Raw genomic sequence first — 26,639 nt, 5'->3', positions numbered from 1 at the left:
TGAATTCTACTAGACTTGAAAGCAACTTGTGGGAAATTGTAATTCCAACACCTAGCACAGTTTCTGGCTAATGTTGGATGTTTAACAAATTGAGAGTGAGTAATGACTTAAATGTATTCAGTTTGGGACATCAGAAATTGAAGTCTTTCCCTTTGTTTTCCCCATAAGGAAGCTAATTTTAAATTTTAAATAGTTGACAGTAAACTGGAATAGCTGACCTAATCATTATGGTGGCAGCCTCTCAAAGAGGAAATTGTAAATCTCCAGTTGATAAATTGGATAGTGTTTTACATATATATATAAAGGAGATGCTTTTATATCGCTACTCGCCCCCTCACTTATAGCTGAATGTATCCCAAGAGTATCCAAGCAGGGCAAATGTCTTTTTATGATGTGAGATTTTTTTTTTTCTTCCTCTGATAATTCCTACTACCTTATGTAGCTAGTAAGAGCTCTGTAAATTCAGAGGGAAAAGAGTGCTTGTGGGCCACCCACGGTTAGGGAAAACTTCCCAGTAGTGCTAATGAACCATGTTTTTGCACTGTACTTGGATGAGTAAAAATCAGATTAGCAGAAATTGGGGAAATTGATTCCAGCAGGGCAATATAAAGTGAGAGAATATAAGTTTCATGTAGAAGAGTAGTTGGAAATATTTCTAGAAAGGTAAACTAGGGCTTAATTATGAAGTCCATGAATGTCAGAGTTAAAGTTATAATCGCCACCATTTTTAGAGCTTTTATTATAGTCCTTGCGCTGGAAAGGAGTCTGAAATACATTCTGTAAAAGGTATCATTTCAGTTTATGGGTGGTCAACTGAAGTGCAAAGGTTATTTGAGCCTCATTGGGAGAGATGGGATTCACACAGAGGTAAATCTTGCTTCAAAGCCTGTACTTTTATTTTAATATTTATGTAGCTTTAAGCCAGCGTTGGCAAATTCACATTCTTCAAGGAGAAGACATAATGAAATTCAGTGAAACTGTGAGGTACTATACTTGAGGTCACAGGAGAGAGCTACAAAGAAACTAGCTACAGAGGGTGGTAGGCCATTGATTTGTGTCTTGCTGTAGGCAACTGTGAGGATCTAGGGAAGGTTCTTGAGGGGTGCAGCCTGGAGACAGTAGTTAATAACTGGTGTAACTGGTTCTAACTGCTCAGGAAGACTTGGAGCAAGATGGAGCCTTAAAGGCAGCAAGAAGAGTTTCCAGGCTCTAAAATAAGAGTTATGTCATTGGAAAATTAAGGATTGGATTCTAAAGGAAAAATGGATAGGCTTTTAGATGGAAATAACTGAAGTTGTGAACAATGGGAGAATGATAGCTTTTTTAACAAAAGAAGTTAGGGAATAGTTTCAAAGGAGAAGCACTGAATTGAAATGTGGATTTGTCAAGTTTGTGGTATCAGAAGCATGATTGCTAATGGAGGATATTTAGCATCTGCTGAGTGCTAGTCCTGTGCCTGGGGGCAGAGACCTGGGTTAGTTAACCAACAGTATCTGACTTTTGTATTGCATTATCAGTTTGCATAACTCCTCAGTTTATCTGTAGGTTCTTTGCATTTTCACATCAACCCTGTGAGATTGGGAGTTTCTCTTTGTAATGAAAATAACAAGTTTAAGGGTGCTTGGCTGGCTCTGTCTGTGGACTCCTGGTGCTGTGAATTCGAGCCCCATGTTAGGTGTAGAGCTTACTTAAAAAATCTTACCAAACAAAAAAATAATAATAATTTAAGTTTGATCAGGTTAGTCTGAGTCACACAGTTGTTAGTGGGAATAGGACTTACATACAGCTCTTCTGATTCCAAATCTCATTTTCTTTTCACAGTTCTGTTTTCCCTCTTACATATATGTAAAGGTAACAGTTGGACAACTAAATATGAGTGACCATGTAGGGAAGATAGTTGAATGGGAAGGCAAACCTACACTGGGATGGCAGATTGGGGGCTAGAATGGGAATAGTAGGTGGGGGTCATTGTCTTATTCTTTTAGTTGGACTGGCTCTTCAAGGGCAACATATTCAGGTTCTTTATTTCTTGGTGTTGCATAAAAAGTGTTGTCTTTTTTTCTTTTTCAAAATGGAAATAAGTATTTTTACCTCTGATTATAAGTGTGATTTTTTTAAAAAGATTTTATTTATTCATGAGAGACACAGAGAAAGAGACATAGGCAGAGGGAGAAGCAGGCTTCTCACAGGGAGTCTGATGTGGGACTCGATCCCAGGGCGCTGGGATCATGCCCTGAGCCAAAGACAGACGCTCAAACTCTGAGCCATCCAGGCGTCCCCATAAATGTGATTTTTAAGGAGACCAGGGAAAGTGAAAGTCCTGCATCCAGAAATAGCCGTTGTAACAAAATTGATGCTAAAAATGGTTCCAGAATTTTTTTTTTTTAGGTTTTAATTTTACTTCTAGGTAGTTAACACGGTGTTATTAGTTTCAAGTGTACAATATAGTGACTCAGTGATTCTGTATATCATCTAGTGCTCATCATCATAAAGGTACTAATTAATCCCCATCACCTATTTAACCTATCCCCCCAACTTCCTCCCCTCTGTTAACCATCAGTTCTATATAGTTAAAAAGTTTGTTTTTGGTTTTCATCTCTTTTTTCCACCTCTTATTTAATTTGTTTCTTAAATTCTGCAGATCAGTGAAATCCTATGGTATTTTTCTCTGACTTATATCACTTAGTGTTATACTCTCCAGCTCTGTCCATGTCATTGCAAATGGCAAGATTTCATGCTTCATGACTGAATAATATTCTTTCTTGTGGGGAATGTGTGTGTGATACATCATATCTTTATCCTTTCATCAGTTGATGGACACTTGGACTGCTTCCATAATTCGCTATTGTAAATAATGCTGCTGTAAACATAGGAGTGCATCCATCCCTTTGAATTAGTGTTTTTATATTTTGGCGGTAAATACCCAGTGGTGTAATTGCTGAATCATAGGGTAGTTCTGTTTTTAACTTTTTGAGGAACCTCCATGCTGTTTTCCATAGTGCCTGCACCAATTTGCAGGAGTGTTCATTTTTCTCCACATCCTTGTCAACACTTGTTTCTTCTGCTTCTCATTTTTGCCACCCTGACAGGTGGGAGGTATTATCTCATTGCAATTTTGATTTTCATTTCTCTGATAAGTGATGATGAACATCTTTTCATGTGTCTGTTGGCCATTTGAATATCTTCTTTGGAGAAATTTTTGTTCATGTCTTCTTGTTTTTTATTTTGTTTTCTTTGTGTTGGGTTTTATAAGTTCTTTATATAGTTGGGATATTAATCCTTTATCAGATATGTCATTTGCAAATATTTTCCATGCAATAGGTTGTCTGTAGTTTTGTTGATTGTCTCCTTACTTGTGCTTTTGTTTTCTTTGCCTCAGGAGAAATAGCTAGAAAAAATTGCTGCAGTCCAGACTTCTTTAATGCTTTTGTGTACATGTACTCCTTCACCATTAGTTAATAAAATAACAATAAAATCCACAAACAGAATCACATGATATATACTATAATTACTTTTCCTACTAAATAATAAATGCATCACTAATCAGTATGTAAAGAGCTACCATTTTAAATGTCTAAATAATATATAGCTGTACCGTAATTTGACAAATCATGATTGATAGCTTTCTGATTTTTCATTGTTAAAAATAAAAATTCATTGGGTATATACCTTGGTACATTTGTTTGTTTATTTGCTTCCAATATTTTCAGAGGTAGGGTGGTGGTTTGTACATTTTAATTTATACAATTTAAATTTTGATACATATTGCCAGATTAAATCTCTTTATAAATTGTACCAATTTCTGTTCTTGTCAAAACTGGCAGTGTGCTCATTGTGAGATATCAAGAATCCAAGAATCAACACTGTTCCTTCTGGTCATCAGAAGTAACCTAAAGGGTAAAAACTGATGACATTTCAGTAGAATTAATCTTTCTGCATGGTGTAGATAGCCATTTGTCATAGTACGGTTGCATGAACATTTTATCCTTTCCCCCAATTTGAAATTCTGTTATTGTTTATATGAAGATATATTTGAATCTATTGTTCCATAAGTTATCTATTAATGGGCCAGAATCGCAGGTTTAATAGCTGTTAGACTATGTTTGACATGTTTTGATAAATACTCTTTCCTACAGGGTCTCTGTCTCTCTCTCCCTGCATGTATAGATGTAGATACGTATACAGGTGTATATATATATACAATGGAGACTTAATAGTTATTGTCTCAATGGACAGAAACTAAAGACACTGTTTAGGCAAGGGGGACCACATAATAATTTTAAGAAAATCTATATCAGGGCGCCTGGGTGGCTCAGTGGTTGAGCATCTGCCTTTGGTTTAGGTCGTGATCCCGGGGTCCTGGGATCGAGTCCCTTATTGGGCTCCCTGCATGGAGCCTGCTTCTCCCTCTGTCTGTATCTCTGCCTCTCTCTGTGTCTTTCATGAATGAATAAATAAATAAAACCTTTAAAAAAAAAAAGGAAAGAAAAAAATCTTGTCAATTATTTACTTGTCTATTGCTTTTAATTTAAAACTGGGTTAGGGTAGCCCAGGTGGCTCAGTGGTTTAGGGCCACCTTCAGTCCAGGGCCTGATCCTGGAGACCCGGGATCAAGTCCTATGTGGGGCTCCCAGCATGGAGCCTGCTTCTCCCTCTGCCTGTGTCTCTGCCTCTCTCTCTCTCTCTCTCTCATGATTAAATAAAAAAATTAAAAAAAAAAACTGGGTTAGCTTGTCATACTTATGATTTCATTTTATAAAAATTAATTTTTATAGAAAATGAGTATGGGGCAGATTTTAGCAAATCTTGACTTTGGTAAAAAGTAATACTGTATTATGTACTAGGCTGAAATTTTCTGTCACATAAAGTTAATTTGTAACTCAGCAGCAGTTGACTTAAATGCTGGCAATTTACCATTGTGTGTAAGAATATAGTTCTTAGATCATTTAGATGCAATCCACTTAGAAGTTTGATAGATTTTATGTAGGTCAGGGGAAAGTGTGCTTAATGAGCAATCCCAACTTCGTAAATTGATAAAAGGGTTAACACTTCTTAATGTTTGATTTCTTCAAGGAGATTAGTGATTTGCTAAGCTTATCTTCTTAGATTTTAGCAAATGTGATTGGGGAGGGTAAATCATTGGTTTCTAGCAGGAACTCAATTTTACATATCCTTTTTGGTATTTTTTGGAATGACACCTCCTTTACGTGAACTCATGCTCGTTTCTTCTCAGTACAACTTTTGCATATCTCTATTGTATGTACCGCATTGTATTGTCATATTCATTTTATGTGATTAAGCTTTTTTTAAAGATTTTATTTATATATTTATTCATGAGAGAGACACAGAGAGAGAGAGAGAGAGGCACAGACATAGGCAGAGGGAGAAGCAGGCACCATGCAGGGGGAGCTGGACATGGGACTCCATTCCCCCCCCCCCCCCCATCAGGCCCTGGGCTGAAAGGGGCGCTAAACTGCTGAGCCACCTGGGCTGCCCTGTGATTAAGCTTTTTTTTTTTTTTTTTTTTATATATGATAGAGAGAGAGAGAGAGAGAGGCAGAGACACAGGCAGAGGGAGAAGCAGGCTCCATGCACTGGGAGCCCGACATGGGACTCGATCCCGGGTCTCCAGGATCGCGCCCTGGGCCACAGGCAGGCGCCAAACCCAGGGATCCCCTGTGATTAAGCTTCTTCAAAGGAGATAGCATATACTTCTTTTTTTTTAATCTTTAGAAGCTGGCACATTAAGTAAGTTAGAACGGAATTTAATGTGAATCTGACATTTTATAAAAACTTGGAGGAATTAGCCAGTGTACCCTTCTCAGTTTTTAGTTGAAGAAACTGAGATTTGGTGAAATTAGGCTCTCGTGTCACAGAAGGAAAGATGTGAATCTAGGGCTAAAACCCAGATCTATCTTCTGTTTCAGTATTTTTTCAGGATGAGTTCTGTTCATTTTCACGATGCCCAAAGATGTGCTTGGTTATTAATGCCTAATGCCCCTTTTGCTTAAGATTTTAACAATTATATACCAAGGAGTGAATTCAGCTTTGTTGGGCCATCTTATTTTGATAGCAAGCATAGAGGATATATAGTACATTCTTACAAAATATTCCTGTGGATTCTCTTTGAGCCACTTTGTATTTGTTTTTCACAGTTGTGGTTCTTGCACTAGTCCTTCTCCATAGCCTTGGCCTCATTCATTGATTATCTAATGTCTTGGTAGTAGGTTAGGTACTGTAGTGTCTTGAAGAGAGGTGTAAAGCATGGCCAAGTTTTCTCTAGCTGTTTACAGTATGGTTTGGGGAATGTGAGGCATTTCACCTGTGGGGAAAAATATAGAGAAAGACATTTATTTATGTTCTGGATACAAACACTATTTGATTAGTTGAAACTTAAAGTTCTGGGCTCTAAGTGCTTTAGGTACATTGTTGACAGCCAGTAGATTGAAGACTTTATGATAGGGTGTTTGTGACTTCATGGTTATAAAATAGAGACAATGAAATGACATGAGTAAGGCAAGAATTATTATCTCTCTCAGGCTTATGATTTCATCAAGAGATCAGTTTAAATGGTATGGAGTTTCATGTAATGAGGCACAGGCACAGAAAGACAATATTGGATATTTACTCCAAAAAATTTAGACAGTTGAGTAGATGGTATGAAGCATTTTTAGTTGGGGAGAGTTAAAGTGACATTAAAATAAGACCTCTAACATTTTTTGTTGGTAGTATTCTCCAGGATGTATTTGAAATGAAATCTACTGAATAGAGGAGCTCAGTTAGATTGTTGTCAGAGCTTGGATACACAGTAGTAAGCTCTGAATTAGATAGCTTAATTGGGAGTAAGTAGAAGAGAGTGGTTTGCAGACCAAAGAGTACTTACTATATATATGACATCAGAGTTGATTACCATTGGTGAATCCCGGTCAGCAGGAGAAACTCTGGAGATGTTTAAGGTAGAGAAGATTATTATCTTTCTTTTTTAATTAAAGAGCCTTGGGATACCTTGGCTCTAAGGAAACTACCAAAATTTAGCAAGTTGGATGAGGTCTTTCTCAGTTAACTACTTGACGTCTGTTTTGTTGATCACTTACTGCTAGTAGTATTCTAACAATATGTCTACTTGTGAGAGCCTACTCACTCAATAGGTGTTCTTGAGTACTTTTTACGTTGCAAGAGTTACTTCCTGTTCCTAGGTAACATTTTGGACTATGTAATGTGCAGTTGGTATTGTACTAAATATTAAGCTCTTTGCATAGGTAATTTTACTTGTTTTCCACAAAGCTTTATGAGATAGGTATTACTAACATTCCCATTTTATACATTACCAAATGGAAATCTTGATGTATAGGGATGAGGACGTTTTTTTAACTACAGATTTTTAGTTGATAAAGTCATGTGGCTCATGGATTGTCTAGAGAAGATATAATTAAATAAAATTTCATAACTGAACTTAAATTACAGTCTTTATGGAAGTTATTTATTTATTTATTTATTTATTTATTTATTTAGAAAAGATTTTGTTCATGAGAGACAGAGAGAGAGAGAGGCAGAGACACCGGCAGATGGAAAAGCAGGCTCCATGCAGGGAGCCCGATGCGGGACTCGATCCCCGGTCTCCAGGATCACATTCTGGGTGTTTTATATTTTAAGAAGAGAATTTTAAAAATTATGAATAAATTTTTTGGCACCCATTTAGAGCATATAATAATTTTTATAAACCACACTTTTCAGTTAGAATCTGAATTAAAACTTTCGCTTACACAAAAATTTGTTCCATCACCCATTGTGTCCAATATGTGAAATATGGAAAAAAAATAAATACAGAAATAAAATTATTCTTGAGCCAAACAAACTCTGCTGTGAGTAATATGAGTAAACACATATATTCAGAAATATAGAAATCAAACTTTCATTTTGATTGAAAATGAAACTCTGCTGTGAAACTATGATGTGATCACATAAAAATTTGTAATCCAGGGTCAAAGTAACAGCTAAAGACAGAAGTAGATTTTTTTTCAGGAAAGACTTTCGCAATTTAGGAGCTAAGGTACAGAAGAGAGAAGTTAAGGTCAGGCAAGTTTATAAAGAGATTTAGGTGATGGGAAAAATGGTGATCTGTATGCTATCCCTGTGTATGGAATAGGACTGAATGCTCATGTGAAGAGTAATGAAACTCCAGGACGGTAACTGTTTATTTTCACATTAGGTAGTTTGAATTGTTAGTTATGTTTTGTTAACCTCACAAGATTGTCTCTGTCTTGAAGAGACACTTTGGTCTCTTAGATGGCTTGAGCCCTGTACATCAACTTTATCTTACAGAATCTTGAATAGGCAGACATTTTCGATGTCCTCAAGGTCAAAGTTCTTCTCATTGCAGTGATAATCCAGGAACACTTGTAACTTGTAAGTAAATTTTAATTTTCATGTCTGTGGTGATCTTTGTTGAAAAATTAAAGGCGTGTAGTTTGAGAGTCAGAAAACTGCAAATCCTTTGTATGTTGATAGGTGTTGGTATAAAATGAAAGTTTGATTTCTATATTTCTGAATATATGTGTTTACTCATAGGAAGCTGGGATTTTCATTTTATTTGCCATTATTGTTCACAGAGCCCCTATATATTATGTATTGTATATTATTTGTATATTCGCTTGTTCGTGGATTGGCTGCAAATATGATGTGCTGAGATTTGATATATATGCTAGGTCCAGACTTTTTCAACAAGTTCACAATTCTCTGAGAAATTACGGAAAAGAATTTCTTAGCACTGTCTTAACACAGTGAAAAGATGCTTTCAGAAAGTGTTTCAGTAACTTGCTATCAACACGCAAAAAAAAGAACAACAGCTGTGGGGGGAAATTAAATTTTTGTCCAGCATGAACTTCAGGAAGTGTGGGACACATAATTTCTAACATGCATGTCACCCTTATATAGGCATTGTCAGGAGTTAGGTTTAGAGCAGACAGGGTTCCTTACAGCAGCCTTTTATAGAATGGACTTGCGTTAGTGAATAACTCCTAGCATTGCTCAAAAAAGCAAAAACAAAAACATAACCAAAATGCAGAAAAACCAGGTTATTGAGCCAAGCTTTTAGCTATACTATTTTTGTTCTCTTGAAGGTGTGAGAAACCTCTGGAAAGTGTTCTGTAAGTTTTGTTTTGTTATTGTATTTTTATATTTACTTATTATGGAAGTTAACAGAAATAGGCAATAGAATATTGATCACATGTAACCATCATTTTGTATGAATAGTTATTTCATGGCCTAATCTTGTTTCAAGTTATATGTCATGGCACCCCTATCCCCATCACCTCCCCTTCTCTTACAACTTGTGTCTTGTAAATTTTGAAGAACAGTATACCTTCAATAACCCAGCAAGGAAAATGTTTCCTCTACTTTTTAGATGAGAAAATTGAATCTTAGGGAGTATAAGGTACTTTTTTCAACTCAACCTATAAGTAGCAGATTAAGAATCTAAATCAGGGGGCGCCTGGTTGGCTCACTTGGTTAAGCATCTGCCTTCAGCTCAGGTCCTGGTGAAGCCCTATGTCAGGCTTGTCAGGCTCTGTGCTCAGCTCCCTCTTCCTGCTTATGCTTGATCTCCTGCATGCTATTTCTCACTGTCTCTCTTGAATGTTTCTTAAAAAAAATTAAACCAGGTCCGTTAAGCTCTTGCTATATGAGTCAGTTGTTTTTCCTTCACATTAGGTCAGATTATAACCAGGAAGGTGGTGTATTCTGGCAGCAGCTAAATTGTTTTTACTAGGTTATTACTAATTCCAGTGCTAGAGGTATTTATTTACCATTGTGTATTTCTCTCATGTTTTTACACATTTGTGGTCATATTATGCGTATTGTTTTCATTCAACATCATAAGTTCTTAAAAAATTATTGTATATCTTGTTTTACTGTATGAATAGATGAATGAGTAGCCAAGTATTTTTAACACTCTTCACAAGTAGTGAAGTATTTTGTATATACTTGAACTATAATTTTATGGTACAGTTATTAGGTTAAGAGAAATGTATGTTTATGAAACTTCTACTTACCTACTCATGAACACCAGTTGCTTTTCCAAAAAGTCAGAATTATTTATAGTGGATCTCCAGCTATAATATATGAATGCTGAATATGATTATCAAAATGCTTGTGATAACTTTTGTACTATTTTGTAGAAAGTTGCAAACGTACATAAAAGTAGAATATATTTTAAGTTTTTATTTTAATCCCAGTTAACGTATAGTGTTAATTTCAGGTGTACAATATAGTGATTCAGCACTTCCATACATCACCTGGAGCTCATCAGGACAGGTGTACTCTTTAATCCCAATTTCCTATTTAGCCCATCCCTCCACCCCCTCCTGTGTATCCCTTCTAGTAACCATCCGTTTGTCCTAAGTAGAGAGACTACTACAGTGAATCTAATCTGTCCATCCCATGTGCTTTAATAGTTACTGGTATTTTGGTGATCCTAACTGTCCTTCTGCCTTACTTACCTTTCCCTCTCTCTCCCCCTTCTGCTTTCGTTATTGCTAGACTGTTTTAAAACATCTCATATCATTTTACACACTAATTTTCCAGAATGCATTGTTTCATAACTAAAATGCCATTGTCATGACCAAAATGGAATAGTAATTCTTCTGTATAGTCTAATACTTAATTCATCTTCAGATTTCCATGCTTAATTTCAAAAGTATATTTTATAGTAGTTTTATTTTAGGATCCAAAGAAGTCCACACATTTGATTATTATCTCTTACATTTTCTTTAATAGGTAGACTTTTTCCTGTGTTTTTGAAGCCATTAAGTTAGGTCATTGTCCTATAGAATGTTTATTTCTGAATTTAGCTGGTTATTTTCTTATAATACTGTTTTTCTTTTCCCCTACACCACATGTTACCTATAAACTGGTAACTACATAGATGTAAAAGTTTTTTTAAATTGGGGTTTGTGTTTCTTGGGGAGGAGATAGGCAAGAATATTTCATAGGTAAACTGTATACATCCGGTTGAGACACAGAAACTTGATAGCAGTGTGACAGGTGATCAGTATGTTCATGTTTGTCATCAGGCTTAATCTGTCAGATTTCTTCTAATTATTTTAATGTCTATTGATGTATAGATCCATTATTTCATTGCAAAATTGTCATCTTCCATATTTTGCCTGTAGTAATAGTTGGAGCTTTTCTACAAAAAGCTATTTCTTCATTATATTGGTTATCTGAAGTATAATTTATGTGGGAAAGAGAGCATAAGTCCTTAAATCCTTCCCTTTTTTATTTCTAGAATAGGTGCTACTCTAACTCAGTGAAGGTTGGTTTCTTTTTTGTATCATTATGAACATGAATATTTACAGAGTTTATACTAATTGTAGTATATAACACAGTATTTGTAAGTATTCTTTGTATGCTCAGACAGTGCCATCTTAGTCACGAAAGCCTGTTGAAGTTGATTTCTTTCCCTTTTGACCTGGTCTTATTATTCTTTTGTAGCTTCTTTGCTTAATGGCATATCTTAATTTTACAGGCTTATGTGATCAGTACGTTTTTCTACTTCAGATTTTTGGAATCAGACACTTCTCCAAAGGTCCCATTTAGAAACCACAACATGGGTACAGTGATTTTAGAGTTATATGTACAAATATTCTGAAGTTAGATGGAACAGTCTCTATAAGACTTCTCTCACTTTGAATACCAGCCACCTGTTTGGTGGTGCCCAGGACCATGCACTTCGGATCAGCTGACTACAGATTTGGTGTTCCTCCAACCACCTTCAGGTTGGAGAATTCACTAGGATGGCTCACAGACCTTGGGGAAATGCTGTACTTAATTATGATTCACTTAATTATGATTTCCTTTTCCTTGATTAGCAAAAGGATGCACATTAAAATTAAAAGCAGGCAAAGGGGGATCCCTGGGTGGCGCAGCGGTTTAGCGCCTGCCTTTGGCCCAGGGCGTGATCCTGGAGACCCGGGATCGAGTCCCACGTCGGGCTCCCGGTGCACGGAGCCTGCTTCTCCCTCTGCCTATGTCTCTGCCTCTGTCTCTCTCTCTCTCTCTCTCTCTCTATGACTCATAAATAAAAATTAAAAAAAAAAAAAAAGCAGGCAAAGGAAGATGTGCATGGAGAGTCTGGAAGGGTTTGAAATGCAGATCCTCTGGTTGCCCTCTCCTGTGGAATCATGGACAGAATTACTTCATCTTAGCCAGAGTGTGTGACACTACATTAGAGTAATGCTAACTCGGGAAGCTTACCTGAGTCTTTGGTGTCTGGGGTTTTTATTGAGGCTCTATCATCTTTATATGGTAGAGACCTTTAGTCTCTAGCTCTTCTTGGAGGTCGTCCAACTAATGGCTTTAGTTTCCATTTTTTCTGGAGATGGGAATGGATACTGTATATCCTAAAGCTGCCATCATAAATCATTCACATTGTTAGACTGTTCTAAAGCCCCCAAACAGACATTCCTTATCAAGCAGGAACATTCCTCAGGTTCCCCTCCTCATAGCCAAGAATAAAGGCCAGACCTCTCTTTGATAAGGGTAATTCTTTTTTTTTTTTTTAAGATTTTATTTATTTATTTGAGAGAGAGTACACCAGCAGGAGAGAGAGAGAGAAGCAGGCTCCCCACTAAGCAGGGATCAGTGGGGTTGGATCCCAGGACTCTGGGATCACGACCTGAGCCAAAGGCAGATGCCTAACTGAGCCACCCACGTGCCCCTGAATAAGGTGAATTCTTTACCCTACAAGGTACTGTGGCTACTTGGTTATTGCTCTAGGTTGTCACTGCCTTTATTTCAGTGGGGTTATAGATGATGTGTTTTTATGCAAAGAGAAATTTTGTGCAAACTAACATTTTACTTTATTGTATATCTTTTCTCTTAGATTGAAAATCTAGGAATCTTAGTCTGAAACTCTTGCTTGTTTAATAGGTGAAAATAATGTCTTTTTCAGATTTGTATTCCTTTACTGAGAAGGTTTCATGTATTTTTCTCATTTGTTAACTACTTGAATCACTTTCTCATGCACTATTTATTGTGGATTTTTAGGATTTTCTTACTAATTCATAGAAAATTTTTTTAAAGATTTTATTTATTTATTCATGAGAGACACACAGAGAGAGGCAGAGACACAGGCAGAGGGAGAAGCAGGCTCCATGCAGGGAGCCTGATGAGGGACTCGATCCCGGGACTCCAGGATCACACCCTGGGCCAAAGGCAGGGGCTAAACCGCTGAGCCACCCAGGGATCCCTGAAACTTTTTTTTTTAAGGCTGTTAACCTTTAATTACTTGTTGTAACACTGTCCCATTTACCAGTTTTGAGGAGAAAGTCAGATCCCATCTTTTGATATTTGGATTAAATAAATGAAGTGCAGGTAATGGAAAGATTCATCCATTTTTTTTGATTTCTCCCCTTTCCCCTCCCCATAAGTCAGAAAATGAGTAACTCCTGTGACCTGCCCAGAAACTGGTCCTGTGTTAGAAAGCTAGCTGGGAAATTGGGCCTGTCTCCTGGAGGGCTTCCTCTCTGCTGTTGTTGCTATCATTTCCAGGGAGTGTTGCGGTTGCAAACAGCATGTGTTCACCATTAGGCTTCAGTTCTTGACTGTTAGATGCCTGGTGATAACCCAGGTATGTGCAAGCTCTCAGTGAATTGGCTGCAGTTGCTCAAGCCTTAGAGCAGAAGCTGGCAAACTTTTTTTGTAAAAGACCAGATAAGTATTTAGGCTTTGCTGGTTAAGATGCAAGATCAAGGCTGTTTATGTAGATTTTTATGTAACAGAAGAAACCTCTCCCTTGCCTTGTCCCATGAGTCCAGAATGAGCCATCCAAGGTGGTATGCATGCTTTGTGCTCATGCTCAGTTGCTATCAGTTGGAGATCTTTTTTCTGGACACACAGGGACCACCTAAGTGATCATGGGCCTGGCAGGCTGGGGATAGAGGCCAACCCAATACTTTCTGCCCAGGGACTCCCAGATCCTGAGTTGCCTCGCTCTCTGAAAGTGTGGCTTGAGACAGGTGACTTTCTGGGTCCCCCATTCTCTTGCTGGTTATACTCTGCTGCCAGCAGAAGCTGTGGAGTCCCTGCCATGTTGGTGGCCCCCAGTGAGTACCCTGAGTAGTGAAAGACAGCACTGGTAAAGGAATGGGTCTCTGTGACTCCACTTCTACCTTGGAACCATGATGCCTGCTTAGCTCTGGGGGCTGCAGAGCAAAGGAGACCACTTTCAGTATTTCACTCAGCTGTGTTCTTGGCTACCATACGTAAGTTCTTCTGTGTACATACATTCCTTTAGCTGTGAAGTTTTTGGAGAATCCCACTGTGTAAAGATGACCCACAATATGGAAGAATTTCCAGTCTTTGCCCCCTGCAAGGAACCATGTTATCTGTGTACCCAGGGGAATCTTGTTCTCCCATAACCTGGGACTACACCAGTTCTTGGCTGGTGACTCATTTTTCACTTGAAAACCTTACCATTTGTCAAGTTTTGAAGTGTTCTGCCATTCCACTCCCCTTACATAATCTTGATATTTTTTTGTGTTGTATTTAGGAAGTACAGTTTAGGAAAATGAAGGCTTAAAAATGGTTCTAGAAAGTGGTAGAATTGTTGGGGGAAAGCAAGTATTGGGATTTCTAATGGAACAGTAAAATGGCAAGTCATGGGATGTATTTACTATATGTGTTTTAGTGGTACATTCATGTTCTTTCCTTCTAGTTCCAGCCATAGATTTGAACTGATTGTTTCGGCTATTGTGACTTTGAGAGATGATTGAACTTTTTTTGATGGGGATGATACTAGCTTTTCTCACAGAAATTGTAAGGATATGTAGCTGTTACAGTTTTTAGTTCTTGTTAACAATCAATGGCAGTTACTGTTAAGTCAACAATATTCATATCTTTAAAGAATAAAACAAAAGTACAAGCAGATATTTTAGAGTTATGTATAATTACAAATAATTGCATTTTTGTAGCTATTCTTCTTGAAAGTAGATAACAGGAAATTTTTGTATAGATAAAAAATTTTCATGTTGGGACACCTGGGTGGCTTAGTGGTTGAGTTGAGCATCTGCCCTCAGCTCAGGTTGTGATCCTGGGGTCCTAGGATCAAGTCCCACATCAATCTGTCTGTGTCTCTGCCTCTCTCTGTGTCTCTCATGAGTAAATAAGTAGAATCTTTAAAAAAGTTTTTTTTTTTTCATGTCATCTAGCTAAGATGTAGCCTTTGTGAGAATAGGCAACTTTATCATATTGTTTGCTCTTATATATCCAAAGCTAAAAAAGGGCATCCTAGCTCCTCAGGTGAAATTTTTATTGAATAAATGTTGTAAACTGAAGTTGGTCCAAACTCTTGGATCTCATACTAACTTTCTGCTTTTGGGCAAGTTGTATAATTTCTGTATCTTTTTCCTCAACCCCAAAAAGAAATAGTTAAAATGGGATATCTTACATGTTGCAAAAAATAAGGGAATTATTATGTATAATATTACTTAGCGTAATTACTGGCATATAATGAATCACTCAGTGTTACTTATGATCATTTTGTATGTCATATATATAGAACATATGAAATTAAATATGAGTGTTTTGTGACTGGAAGCTATTAGGTTTTTTTGTTTGTGTGGGGTTTTTTTTTTGTTGTTGTTATTCCCTTTTAGTTTTTACTTTATGCTTTTGGTTTTGTTTTTCAGTTTCAGTATAGAGTGTTATTAGTTTCAAGAGTATAATATAATGACTCAACAGTTCAACACATTACTTAGTGCTCTTCCTAAGTATACTCTCTAATCCCCTTTACACCTATTTTACCCATCCCCCACACACCTCCCCTCTTGTAACTAAGAGTCTGTTTTTTGGTTTGTCTTTTTCTTTGTTCACTTGTTTTGTTTCTTACATTCCACATGAATGAGATCATATGGTATCTGTCTTTCCAACTGACTTATTTCACTTAGCTTTATACCCTCTAGATCCATCCATATTGTTGCAAATGGTAAGATTTCATTCTTTTTTATGGCTGAGTAATAGTCCCTGTGTGTGTGTGTGTGTGTGTGTGTGTGTGTATACAGCCCCTCATTTTTCAGTGGAACCTAGGTTGCTTCCATATCTTGGCTATTATAAATAATGCTACAGTAAACATAGGGGCACATATATCTTTTTGAATTAGTGTTTTTGTATTCTTTGGTTGAATACCCAGTAGTGGAATTACTGGATCATATGGTAATTTTTATTTTTAATTTTTTCCCTCCATGCTGTTTTCCACAGTAGCTGCACTAGTTTGCATCCCCACTAACTGTACATGGGGGTTCCTTTTTCTCCACATTCTTGCCAATTTTTGTTGTTTCTTGTATTGTTGATTTTAGCCATTTTGACAGGTATGAGTTAATATCTCATTGTGATTTTGATTTGCATTTTCCCAATAATGAGTGATAATGAGCATGTTTTCATTTGTCTTTTGGCCATTCCTGTCTCTTTGAAAAAGTGTCTGATCATGTCTTCTCTCTTTTTATTTTAGATATTTATTAGGGGAGAGAGAGAGATGAGCAGGGAGGAGGGGCAGAGGGGGAGAGAATAAGAGAGAGAGAGAGAGAGAGAGAGAGAGAGAGAGAGAGAGGGCAGACTCACTGCTGAGCAGGAAACCCAACATGGGGCTTAGTCCCAGAACCTGGAGATCATGACCTGAGCCGAAGGTAAACATTTAACCTAATGAGCCACCCAGGCGCCCATCATTTTTAATTGGATTATTTGGGGGTTTTTTGGTGTGGAGTTGTAGAAGTTCTTTATATATTTTGGATATTAATCACATATGTATCAGTTGCAAATATCTTCACCAATTCAGTAAGTTGTCTTTTAGTTTTGTTGATTGTTTACTTTGCTGTGCAGAAGCTTTTATTTTGGCGTAGTCCCATTACTTTATTTTTGCTTTTGTTTGCCTTTCTGCAGTGGACAGACCTAGAAGAAAGTTGCTATAGCTGATGTCAGAGAAATGCCTGTACTCTCTTCTAGGATTTTTATGGTTTCAGATTTCACATTTAGGTCTTAATCCATTTGAGTTTATTTTTGTGTATGGTATAAGAAAGTGGTCCAGTTTCATTCTTTTGCATGCAGCTATCCTGTTTTTCCAGCAGCATTTGTTGAAGAAACTTTTTCCCATTGCATATTCTTAACCTCTTTTGTGAAAGATTAATTGATCATATAATCTTGGGTTTATTTCTGAGCTCTCTTCTGTTCTATTGATCTGTGTGTCTGTTTTTGTGCCAGTACCATACTATTTTGATTACTACAGCTTTTGAGTATATCTTGATATCTGGCATTGTGATACCTCCGGTTTTATTCTTTTTCAAGATTGCTTTGGCTCTTCTGGGTCATTTGTGGTTCCATGCAAATTTTAGGAATACTGTTGGCTGACATTTACTCAAAGACCACCAGAGCTTGTAAGACCCATGGGGCAATGATGACTCACTTTACGAGTTAGATTTTTCTCGTGTTATTTTAACACAGGCCCTGGGTGGTAGATGACAATAAATAGGATATAGAGTGAAGATTCAGAGGGAGGCTTCTGCTTAAAGTTGCCAGAGCTGGGCAGCCCGGGTGGCTCAGCGGTTTAGCGCTGCCTTCGGCCCAGGGCCTGATTCTGGAGACCCAGGATTGAGTCCCGCGTTGGGCTCCCTGCATGGAGCCTGCTTCTCTCTCTGCCTGTGTCTCCGCCTCCTCTCTCTCTCTCTCTCTCTCTCTCTCTCATGAATTAAAAAAAAAAAAAAAAAAAAAAGGTTGCCAGTGCTTTGGCTTCAAAGGTAATGGATGAAAACATGGGATGTTACATCAGGATAAGTCAGGAGGTCCTTCTCAAAATGATGCTGTCATTAATATCACTTAGGAACTGTTAGAAATGAGCTAAATGAAAAAGAAAAAAAATAAATTACTTAAATGACAGTGTCAAGTGTGTCTATATAGTGGAGTAAAATTATAGCCTAAGTTCTAGAGCCACAGCAATCAGAACTGTCTGTGAACTCGTTTTACATTATTCGTGAATTGTACATACAGACTAATTTTCAAAGAAAGTTTGTTTGGGTAGCTGTTTATGTAAGCATTGTTAATGATTGTGGTTTTTAGGTTGAGCTATTTGTTAGGGTGAACACCAGGTGAAAAGTTTGGTCTTTTTGTAAGGCACATAGTAGCTGCTACATTTAACAGAGTTTCCTTCATTTACTGTAAGTATTATGGAACAAAGGAATGACACTGAGTCCATCTTTACAATAATTTCTGAAGCCTATGATATTGAGAGCAATATTGTACCTAGCTCATGAAAAGAAAAAGATAGAGTGTTCCAGATTGAAAGAGATTAAATAGATTTTACAGTTAAACACAATATATTATCCTGAATTGGATCCTAGATTGAGGAGGGAAGACTGTAAAACATATTGATGGCAATAATTTGAGTAGAAACTATGGATTAGATAATAATATGGATCTATGTTAAATTTCATGATTTGATGAATTTACTTTGATCATGTAGAGAAAATCCTGTTAGGATACATCTTGAAGTATTTATGGATGAGACATTCTGTCTGTAGATTGCTCTCAGCTCAGAAAGAATATATCTTAATGTGTGGTGTATATGTATATATATAGAGAAAGAGAAATCAAATATGTAGCATGAAGTGGCCCAAATGATAAAGCAAATGGAGCAGTATATGTTGTTGATAACACTGGGTAAAGGGTGCAAGGAGCTTTTGGTACTATTTCTGTAACTTTTTTCTAAGTGTGAAGTTATACCAAAACAAGGTAAATAGTATTTAAAAGGAAACAGAAGTAAAAAACTTATAATATAATGATTATTATAAAGATTTTATATTGAGATTCACAAATGTATTTTCTTGTATTGCTTTACCCACCTTTATAGAACAGGCTTTTGTTGTCCTTCCTATGACCTTATTTAAATGTAACCCACATGGAGGCCCACTTTGATCACCCAAATCTAAAGTAGGTCTTTCTTGCTACCCAATCCTCTTTCTTTGCATTTATTGCAACTTATAGCATGTTTACTTTCTTCTTATTTCTTTTTCTTCAAGACTGTGATCTCTATCAGGGGAAAGATCATGTCTATTTTGTTCACTAAATACACAGTCCTGACACATAAGGCTCAGTAAGTGTTTGTTCTGTTTGGATGAATGAATGATCTCTGCTGCCAATACTCCTTCCATTTGAGTCACCATACTTTTAGCTACCTAATCCTTCAGAAAACAGAAGAACTCCTTTTAACTTGTAAGATAAAGTGTACTCTTGGACTTGGAGGTGGTGGTGCAGTCCCACCCAAACATTGGAGAGTTGACAGAGGAAAAAGAGCCCAAGAAGGAGTGCTAAATTCTTATTCCCTGCCAAGTAGCAGGCTAATACATTGAATTTTTTTTCATACTTTTTCTCCCTTAATTCTCATAATATCCCTATAATGTAGGAAACTATATTAATTATCTTTTGCTGAGTAAGAAATGTTTTAGGTTACATTTTCTGGATATAGGTTGGCTGGGTCCTCTGCATTGAGGTCTCTCAGAAGATTGCAGTGAAAGGTGTTTGCCGGGACTGGAATCTTTTCTGGTGTTCAACCAAGGAGTGGTTTGCTTCCAAGCTCAGTGGTGGTTGTCAAGATTAAGTTCCTTGCAGCTTGTCAGACTCAGACTGTCAGCTTCCCACTGAGGCTAACTTAAGTTTCTCGCCACATGGGCTTCTCCATGGCAGCTTATTACTTCCATCAAAGCTGGCAAGGGAAGAAGTCAGCTGGCATGATGGAAGTTATAATCTTGAGTAGCAGTCATGTGACATGTCATTAACCTCAGAGACAGATCATGGGCTCTGCCCATACCAGTAGGGGTAGGAATTTCACTGGAATATGGATACCCAGAGGTGGAGGGGCTATTTTAGAGGTTGCCTGCTACAGGTACCATTTTGTATTCATTTTACAAAACAAGAAATCAAGACCATTAAGGAAGTTTCCCAGGATCATTTATGAGTAATGAGGCCAGAATTAAACCCTGTGGCAGTCAGACTACAGCCAGGCTCATTTTTGCCATTATATTTTAAATATATAAATATATAAATATATAATTCTGCACCTAAGAAATAGCTGCACAATTTGGCAGTTTTGGAGAGTTTTTTTAGATACTTTTGTGTCTTTTAATGGAGTGTTATAGGTCAAAGTTATGCTTTTATGGTTTTAGTGAATGTACAGATAGGAAGAGAGATTAATAGAAATTAGTCTTTCTATTATCTGAAGATGGGAATTTTTAAACAAAGAACAATAACCATATGTTGTTGCATACTGAATTATTTCTCTCTAGGATAATCCAGATTTTTTTTTTCCTTTTTCAGTTTACTGAGTTTAACCAGTAATGCCATTCAGTTGCCAACATCAAGCAAAGCAAACATAAACCAGTTTTAATCTGCTTCTTAAGAAAAGTGGTAGTCCTTTTCACAGTGCCTGACGGTAAGTCACAGTTCCTAAATTCATACGTTTTTCATATAACTCATTTAAAGAATAATTTTGGAAACTTTAATTTTAAGACTGTATTTATTTTTTTCTTTCTTCCCTGATTTTACTCTGAAGCTCACTGGAAAGAATATAAGGAAAGATATATTCTATTGTCTGTTAGTTTATTGTTTCTCATCACTTCCATTAATTTGGGAGATTTTTACCTCTAATGATAAAAAAATAAATTGCTAGATTTGAAACCTGCCCCTTCTTATAGATGAGGAAGTTTATTTTATTTTTCAAAGATTTATTAATTTTTTAGAGTATGTGTACACATGAGGAGTTAGGTGGGGGAAGGGCATAGACAGAGCTTGAGAGAATTTCAAGCAGACACCCCACTGAGCATGGAGTCTGTCTCAAGCGTTAATCTCACAAACCTGAGATCATCACCTCAGCCAAAACGGAGAGTCAGCCACTCATCTGACTGAACCACCCAGGCACCCTGAGGAAGTTTATTTTATATATGAAGTTTTGACTTGTACAGCTTCTTAAACACACAGTTGTTTTAAATATTCTAATTTCTGGACCTGTCATTTTCAACTGTGCAACTAGATGATATAACTGTTAGGGTCACAGTTTTTATGGAGCATTTCTAACTCAGTGTGGAGGGAGACTTTAGATTAAGAGGCAGCTGTGGAAGAACTAACTCATTTCCCCTAACTTGCAAGTAGTGGCTGCTCTTACTTGCTATTAGTAAATTTAACCTTAAGACAGTTTCCTGTGATACAGAGAGAAGCAGGGAAGAACTTTGTGAGTTAGGAAGAATCTTTGATCAGATTAATTATTAATGTAGAAGGGTACATGAAGACAGTATGAAATATACACATAATTTTCTAATTGCTGACCTCTTCCTTAAATTTTTTTAATGTAGAACAGTTATGCTTTTCACTTATCTCACTTCTGTAAACAGAAAAACTATTGTTTTGTTGTTATTTATGTATTACAACTATGCCATGTCTTACATGAAGATATTTGTATTTGTAGTTGTGTTTGTAAAACTGACCATTTTTCTTGTCTGTTTCATTTAGTAACCAGATCAGAGTGTGAGGTAGACGCTCACAGAATTCAGAGAAATCATCATGAAGTTATATGTATTTCTGGTTAACACTGGAACTACCCTGACATTTGACACTGAACTTACAGTGCAAACGTAAGCTGTATTTCATTTAATCTCATCACTTTTGCATTTCTGTATGCAAAACGTTAAACTACTTTATTTGGGAAAAAAACTGTTTCTTTGTTAAATAAGAGTAGCAGTATCTTAAATCTCTATCTCAGCATAATATGTATATAGTTGTCATCTTTCACTAAAACGCTAAAAGTTAAAAATTCATAAAGTTGTGCTTTGTTCTGTTTGTGTGAATGTATTATTTGCAATAAACAAACAAACTGATTTCAAACTAAAACTATCAAATAGAAGTTTTCAAAGCTAATTGCTCTTCTAAATTTCCCAGGACCTTGCTAAAGAAGTTATTGCTAGCAATATAAAGCAGCATGTGTCCAGTCTCTTGTATTTTGGTGATTTGTTTTTATTCCCTTGTATGAATAAATTCAGTAGTATTTTTGTTTGTTGATGCAGGAAGAAAATCAGTTTAATATTTTTAACCAAGTTAGTAGGTTAGTAGGACTCATAATCTAATAATTCTCCAACTTTGCAGGGGATTCCAGTATTCAATCAATGAATGCCCATCCTCTTATATTTGTGAAAGGTGGGGAGAATTGTCAGGGGGAGGGAGGATATATTTTGAGGCCAAACAGCAAGGAAGAAAATACTAACAACTATTCCTGCTTGTATTTTGGTAGTGGCCCTCATAGCAAAGACATGCTAGCAATACAGAATAAATAAATCTGACAGCGGAAATATTATAAGTATCTTGTGGAATTAATATTCTTAGCTTCAAAAATGGAATTTGAAATTATTTTTTTTAAGTTCTGGTTTTTTAAAATACAATTTTACCTGTAAAGAAATGATTTTCTGAAGGATAGGGAGAGGAAGTAATTTCATAGTTTATACTTAATGTAGTTTGTGTAATGTGATGTTGGGATTTTAACAGACATCTGTGTTCTGAGGATTTTAACAGACCTGATGCTAATTTGAGCATATTCCTTTGCTGTGTTATATAAAGAGCACAGAAATAAATATGTCTACTGCCTGTATTTTATAGACTCATATTTAGATGTGCCACATGCGTAATTTATTCACCTAAGATCAGCCAGTTGATTATGGAATCTGATTCCAGAAACAAGAAGTATATTTTAATACTGTTTTTGGGGAAATTTTTAGAGTGAAATTAATATCAAATATTTTTACACAGTGCTACTTTGATGATAAAAAAGTTTTCATTGGGAAGTTATGTATAACTGACTTTTTGCCTTCTACCCCAACCCCTTTTAAAGTGTGGCAGACCTCAAGCATGCCATTCATAGCAAATACAAGATTGCAATTCAGCATCAGGTGCTGGTGGTAAATGGAGGAGAATGCATGGCTGCAGATCGAAGAGTGTGCACCTACAGTGCTGGGACGGTATGTGTCCATGAACCCTTTTGCACAAACATGCTTCAACTCCACATTACATAGGGAACTGGGAACTCAACATTCAAAAGTAAGGTTTATCTGCTTCATATATTGAAGGGAGTGTGCATGTTCAGTGTTTATAACATTTTACTTCAGTTTCTTTTACTTTTTTATTTCTGTAGGACACAAATCCAATTTTTCTTTTTAACAAAGAAATGATCTTATGTGATCGTCCACCTGCTATTCCGAAAACTACCTTTTCAACAGAAAATGACATGGAAATAAAAGTTGAAGAGTCTCTTATGATGCCTGCAGTTTTTCACACAGTTGCTTCAAGGACACAACTTGCAGTGGTAAGATAAAAATAATTGTTTTTTGAAATTATTATGCTTACATCTAGTATAATTCAAAAAAAAAAAGAAAATTAGTTACTTGACAAAATGATGTCTTATTCATATACTTGGTAATATTTTCATGAAGTATTAGCCTTTTTAAGGCATCGAATGGTCTAATAAATCAATAATTTCTAATAGCATTCAAATCTAAATAGCATAGGGAACAAAGGGATGGTTGTCACAGGGGACAGGAGTTAGGGGGATGGGTGAAGGAGAACGGCAGATATGGGCCTCCAGTTACAGAATGAATAAATGAGAATAAAAGATACAGCACAAAGAATATAGTCAGTAATACTGTAATAGAATTGTATGGTGACAGATGATAGCTACACTTGTGGTAAGCATAGCCTAAAGTATAGAGTTGTTGTATCACAAATCTTGTACACCTGAAACTAATATAACATTGTGCATCAACTCTACTCAGATAAATAAGTAGCTAGCAGAGTGGTCTGAATTACAGAGGAAGCATGCAAAACACAAAGTTGTGGGGGAAATATTTTGCTAGTTAATATGTCTGGTTTTTAAATTTTAGACTCCTACATTATTAGTTAATCCTGCATTTGCAAAGAGTTACAAGATCTTAGAGTGGAAAAGCTGTTTTAAATGTGATCAGGTTTTTTCTAAATGATGATACACAGTTAATGACTTCTGAACATTACTATAATCAATAAAATTACCTGTGTTAGAGTAGACTGAAACAAAGGGAGCTTACATAAATCTTAAAAATGTGATTCTTTAATTCAATATCTTTAATTCATATTCATATACTTAGGTCCTAGAGGAGAACAAAGTTTCTTTCCAACATATACCTCTTATATTGCTTTCTGCAGTGTCCATGGATTGTTTCATAGTCCTTTGGTTTTACTTTTTGAGTTACCCATACCTAATAATGTAATACTGGCTCTAAGTTATCATTAGTAAGACACATTTACTTTACTTTGAGATGAAAAAATGTTATCTTTTAGAACCTAATAACAGTATTTACCATTTATAAAAATAAGCAAATTAACAAAATAATTACATTGCTTTAAGTAAATCAGCAGTTTGTTTTAGTGTAGTATGTACATGTATGAAACTATCATTTTTTTCACATAGGATGCAACATAAAAAGAATAACCTCATCTTTCTAGAACATAAGCATCAGTCTAGAAATGTTTTTGTAATAGCAGAATTACTTTTTAAAAACAAATTCTGTAAACAAATGTATATAATACAGTCCTTTAGTTTTTTTACTGAAAAAACAAGAATATTGATGTTCAAATAAGCTATTTATACTTTAGCCTACACATTTGTATACCATTTAAAAAGTAATATTTTTTATTTGGGTGAAAATATAGGTAATACGTGCTAATAGAAAAATGTGATATTACCAAAAATTAAAGGATAATCAAATAGGATATGTAAATTTTTAAGTGATTAGAATGAAGTCAAAAGAACAAATAAAACTAGATTAAACAAAGGCATATCAAAATGTATTACAAAACTTTTAAGTTAAATAGATGAAATGAGAAAGAGGATTAATCTAGAAATAGTTCTAGCAATATCTAATGACACAATTTAAGTTAAAGACTTTAAAGGTTCTTGCAGGCAAAGATCAAGACAGAAATAGGAAACAGAGGGCATCAAGAGTAATACAGAGGAACAAGGAATGAATAATTTATTAATCTAACAAAACTCTAAAAAGGATGTAACAGAAACAATACTAAAAATAATTAGATTAATACAATCCAGTATGTCACTTGTTAATTAATGTAGCCAACTTCTTAGAAGAAGAAAAGTTTTATGAAGTGAAAAAAAAAAAAAAAACTATATCATCACAAGACATACAGTTAAAACAGTTTGCTAAAATATAAAAAGAGGGATGCCTGGGGAGTGGCTCAGCATTTGACCATCTGCCTTTGGCTTAGGGTGTGATCCTGGAGTCCCAGGATCAAATCCCACATTGGGCTCCCTGCACGAAGCTTCTTCCTCTGCCTATGTCTCTCATGAATAAATAAAGAAAATATTTTTTTTAAAAAGTATAAAAAGAAATGCACAGAACTGGTAGGTTAAATGTACCAAAATTTTAAATGGCAGTATTCATTTTTGATAAACTTGATGTTAAAGCATTAAACAGAACAAAGTTATAAATTTATAATAAAAGATTTAATTTGTGAGAAAAAGAAGTCAGATCTGTATTTGCCTACCAACACAGGCTAAATGGTAATAATTATAGGAAAACTTAATAAAACATAATTATGTACACCAGTATTCATAGCAGAATTATATCCTACAGCCAAATGGTATAAACAACCCCAAATGTCCATTGGTAGGTGAATTGATAAACAGAATGTGGTGTGTACATACAATGGGACATTATTTAACCTTGTCAGGAAGAACACTGATGTGAACTACAATATGGATGAACCTTGAGGACAAATACTGTGCAATCTCAATTATATAAGGTACCTAGAAGAGTCAGATTTATAGAGAAAGAAAATAGAAGAATACTCACTCAAGGATGGGTGGTGAGGAGAGAGTTGAATTAATTGTGTATTGGATACAGTTTCACTTTGGGATGATGAAAAAATTCTGGAGATGGATGGTGGTAATGGTTGCACAGCAATAAGAATAACCTAATGCTTCTGATCATACACTTAAAAATGGGTTCAAACAATAATTTCCATGTATATTTATCATAATTTAAAATGAGAGATTTTTGATAATGTCTCTTTATGGGCTAGATTTAATATTTTATAACGTGAAAATACATAATATATTCATTTCTTTTTTACAGATAATACCAGGAGAGTATTAAAAGAGTAATATATTAGCAAAAAGGGGGTATATTATAAGAATGGGTGGCTCAATACTTGGAAATGTATTAATATAATTAGTTGCCTCAATCATGAATATTTATAGGAGAAAACCTAGTCATATTAATATTATCCAGAAGAAGCATATGTTAAAATTTAGCAGCTATTCTTAATAAGTAACATTACTCTACAAGGAAACAAAATAAAATACAGAATTGACCAAATAGAAAAGATAATCAGCTTTCAAATCAACAAAACATTAGAGCCATTTTTGCATCAATCAGAATCCTGTCTACTCAGTATTCTTTGGAACTTCTAAAAAACGTACTGAAATAAAATGAAAGTGAAGTGAGTGGCAAAATTAATGGAAAAGAAGTGAAAAACATCCATTTTAGATGATGATACGGTTGTATATTTGG

The 26,639-nt window shown here is 35.8% G+C and overlaps 1 protein-coding gene across 4 annotated transcripts in view; it reads left to right on the top strand.

Moving 5' to 3' along the window:
• RB1CC1 (RB1 inducible coiled-coil 1) overlaps positions 1–26,639 on the top strand; it is a 98,661-nt gene that overhangs the window by 5,562 nt on the left and 66,460 nt on the right. For 2 of the 4 annotated variants that reach the window (XM_038579300.1, XM_038579297.1), the window contains exons 2-5: positions 20,356–20,470; positions 21,544–21,665; positions 22,913–23,039; positions 23,213–23,383. In XM_038579300.1, the coding sequence (XP_038435228.1) occupies positions 21,595–21,665; positions 22,913–23,039; positions 23,213–23,383 (369 nt within the window). In that variant the 5' untranslated portion in view covers positions 20,356–20,470; positions 21,544–21,594. Of the gene's footprint in view, positions 1–20,355; positions 20,471–21,543; positions 21,666–22,912; positions 23,040–23,212; positions 23,384–26,639 lie in introns of those variants that run through there. The other 2 variants (XM_038579298.1, XM_038579299.1) reach the window with 1 other exon arrangement.

This window comes from Canis lupus, chromosome 29 (genome assembly GCF_011100685.1).
Source record: "Canis lupus familiaris isolate Mischka breed German Shepherd chromosome 29, alternate assembly UU_Cfam_GSD_1.0, whole genome shotgun sequence".
Classification (NCBI taxonomy): domain Eukaryota; kingdom Metazoa; phylum Chordata; class Mammalia; order Carnivora; family Canidae; genus Canis; species Canis lupus.
The sequence above is the reverse complement of the archived record's forward strand: the minus strand, read 5'-3'. Positions and strand labels throughout refer to the sequence as shown.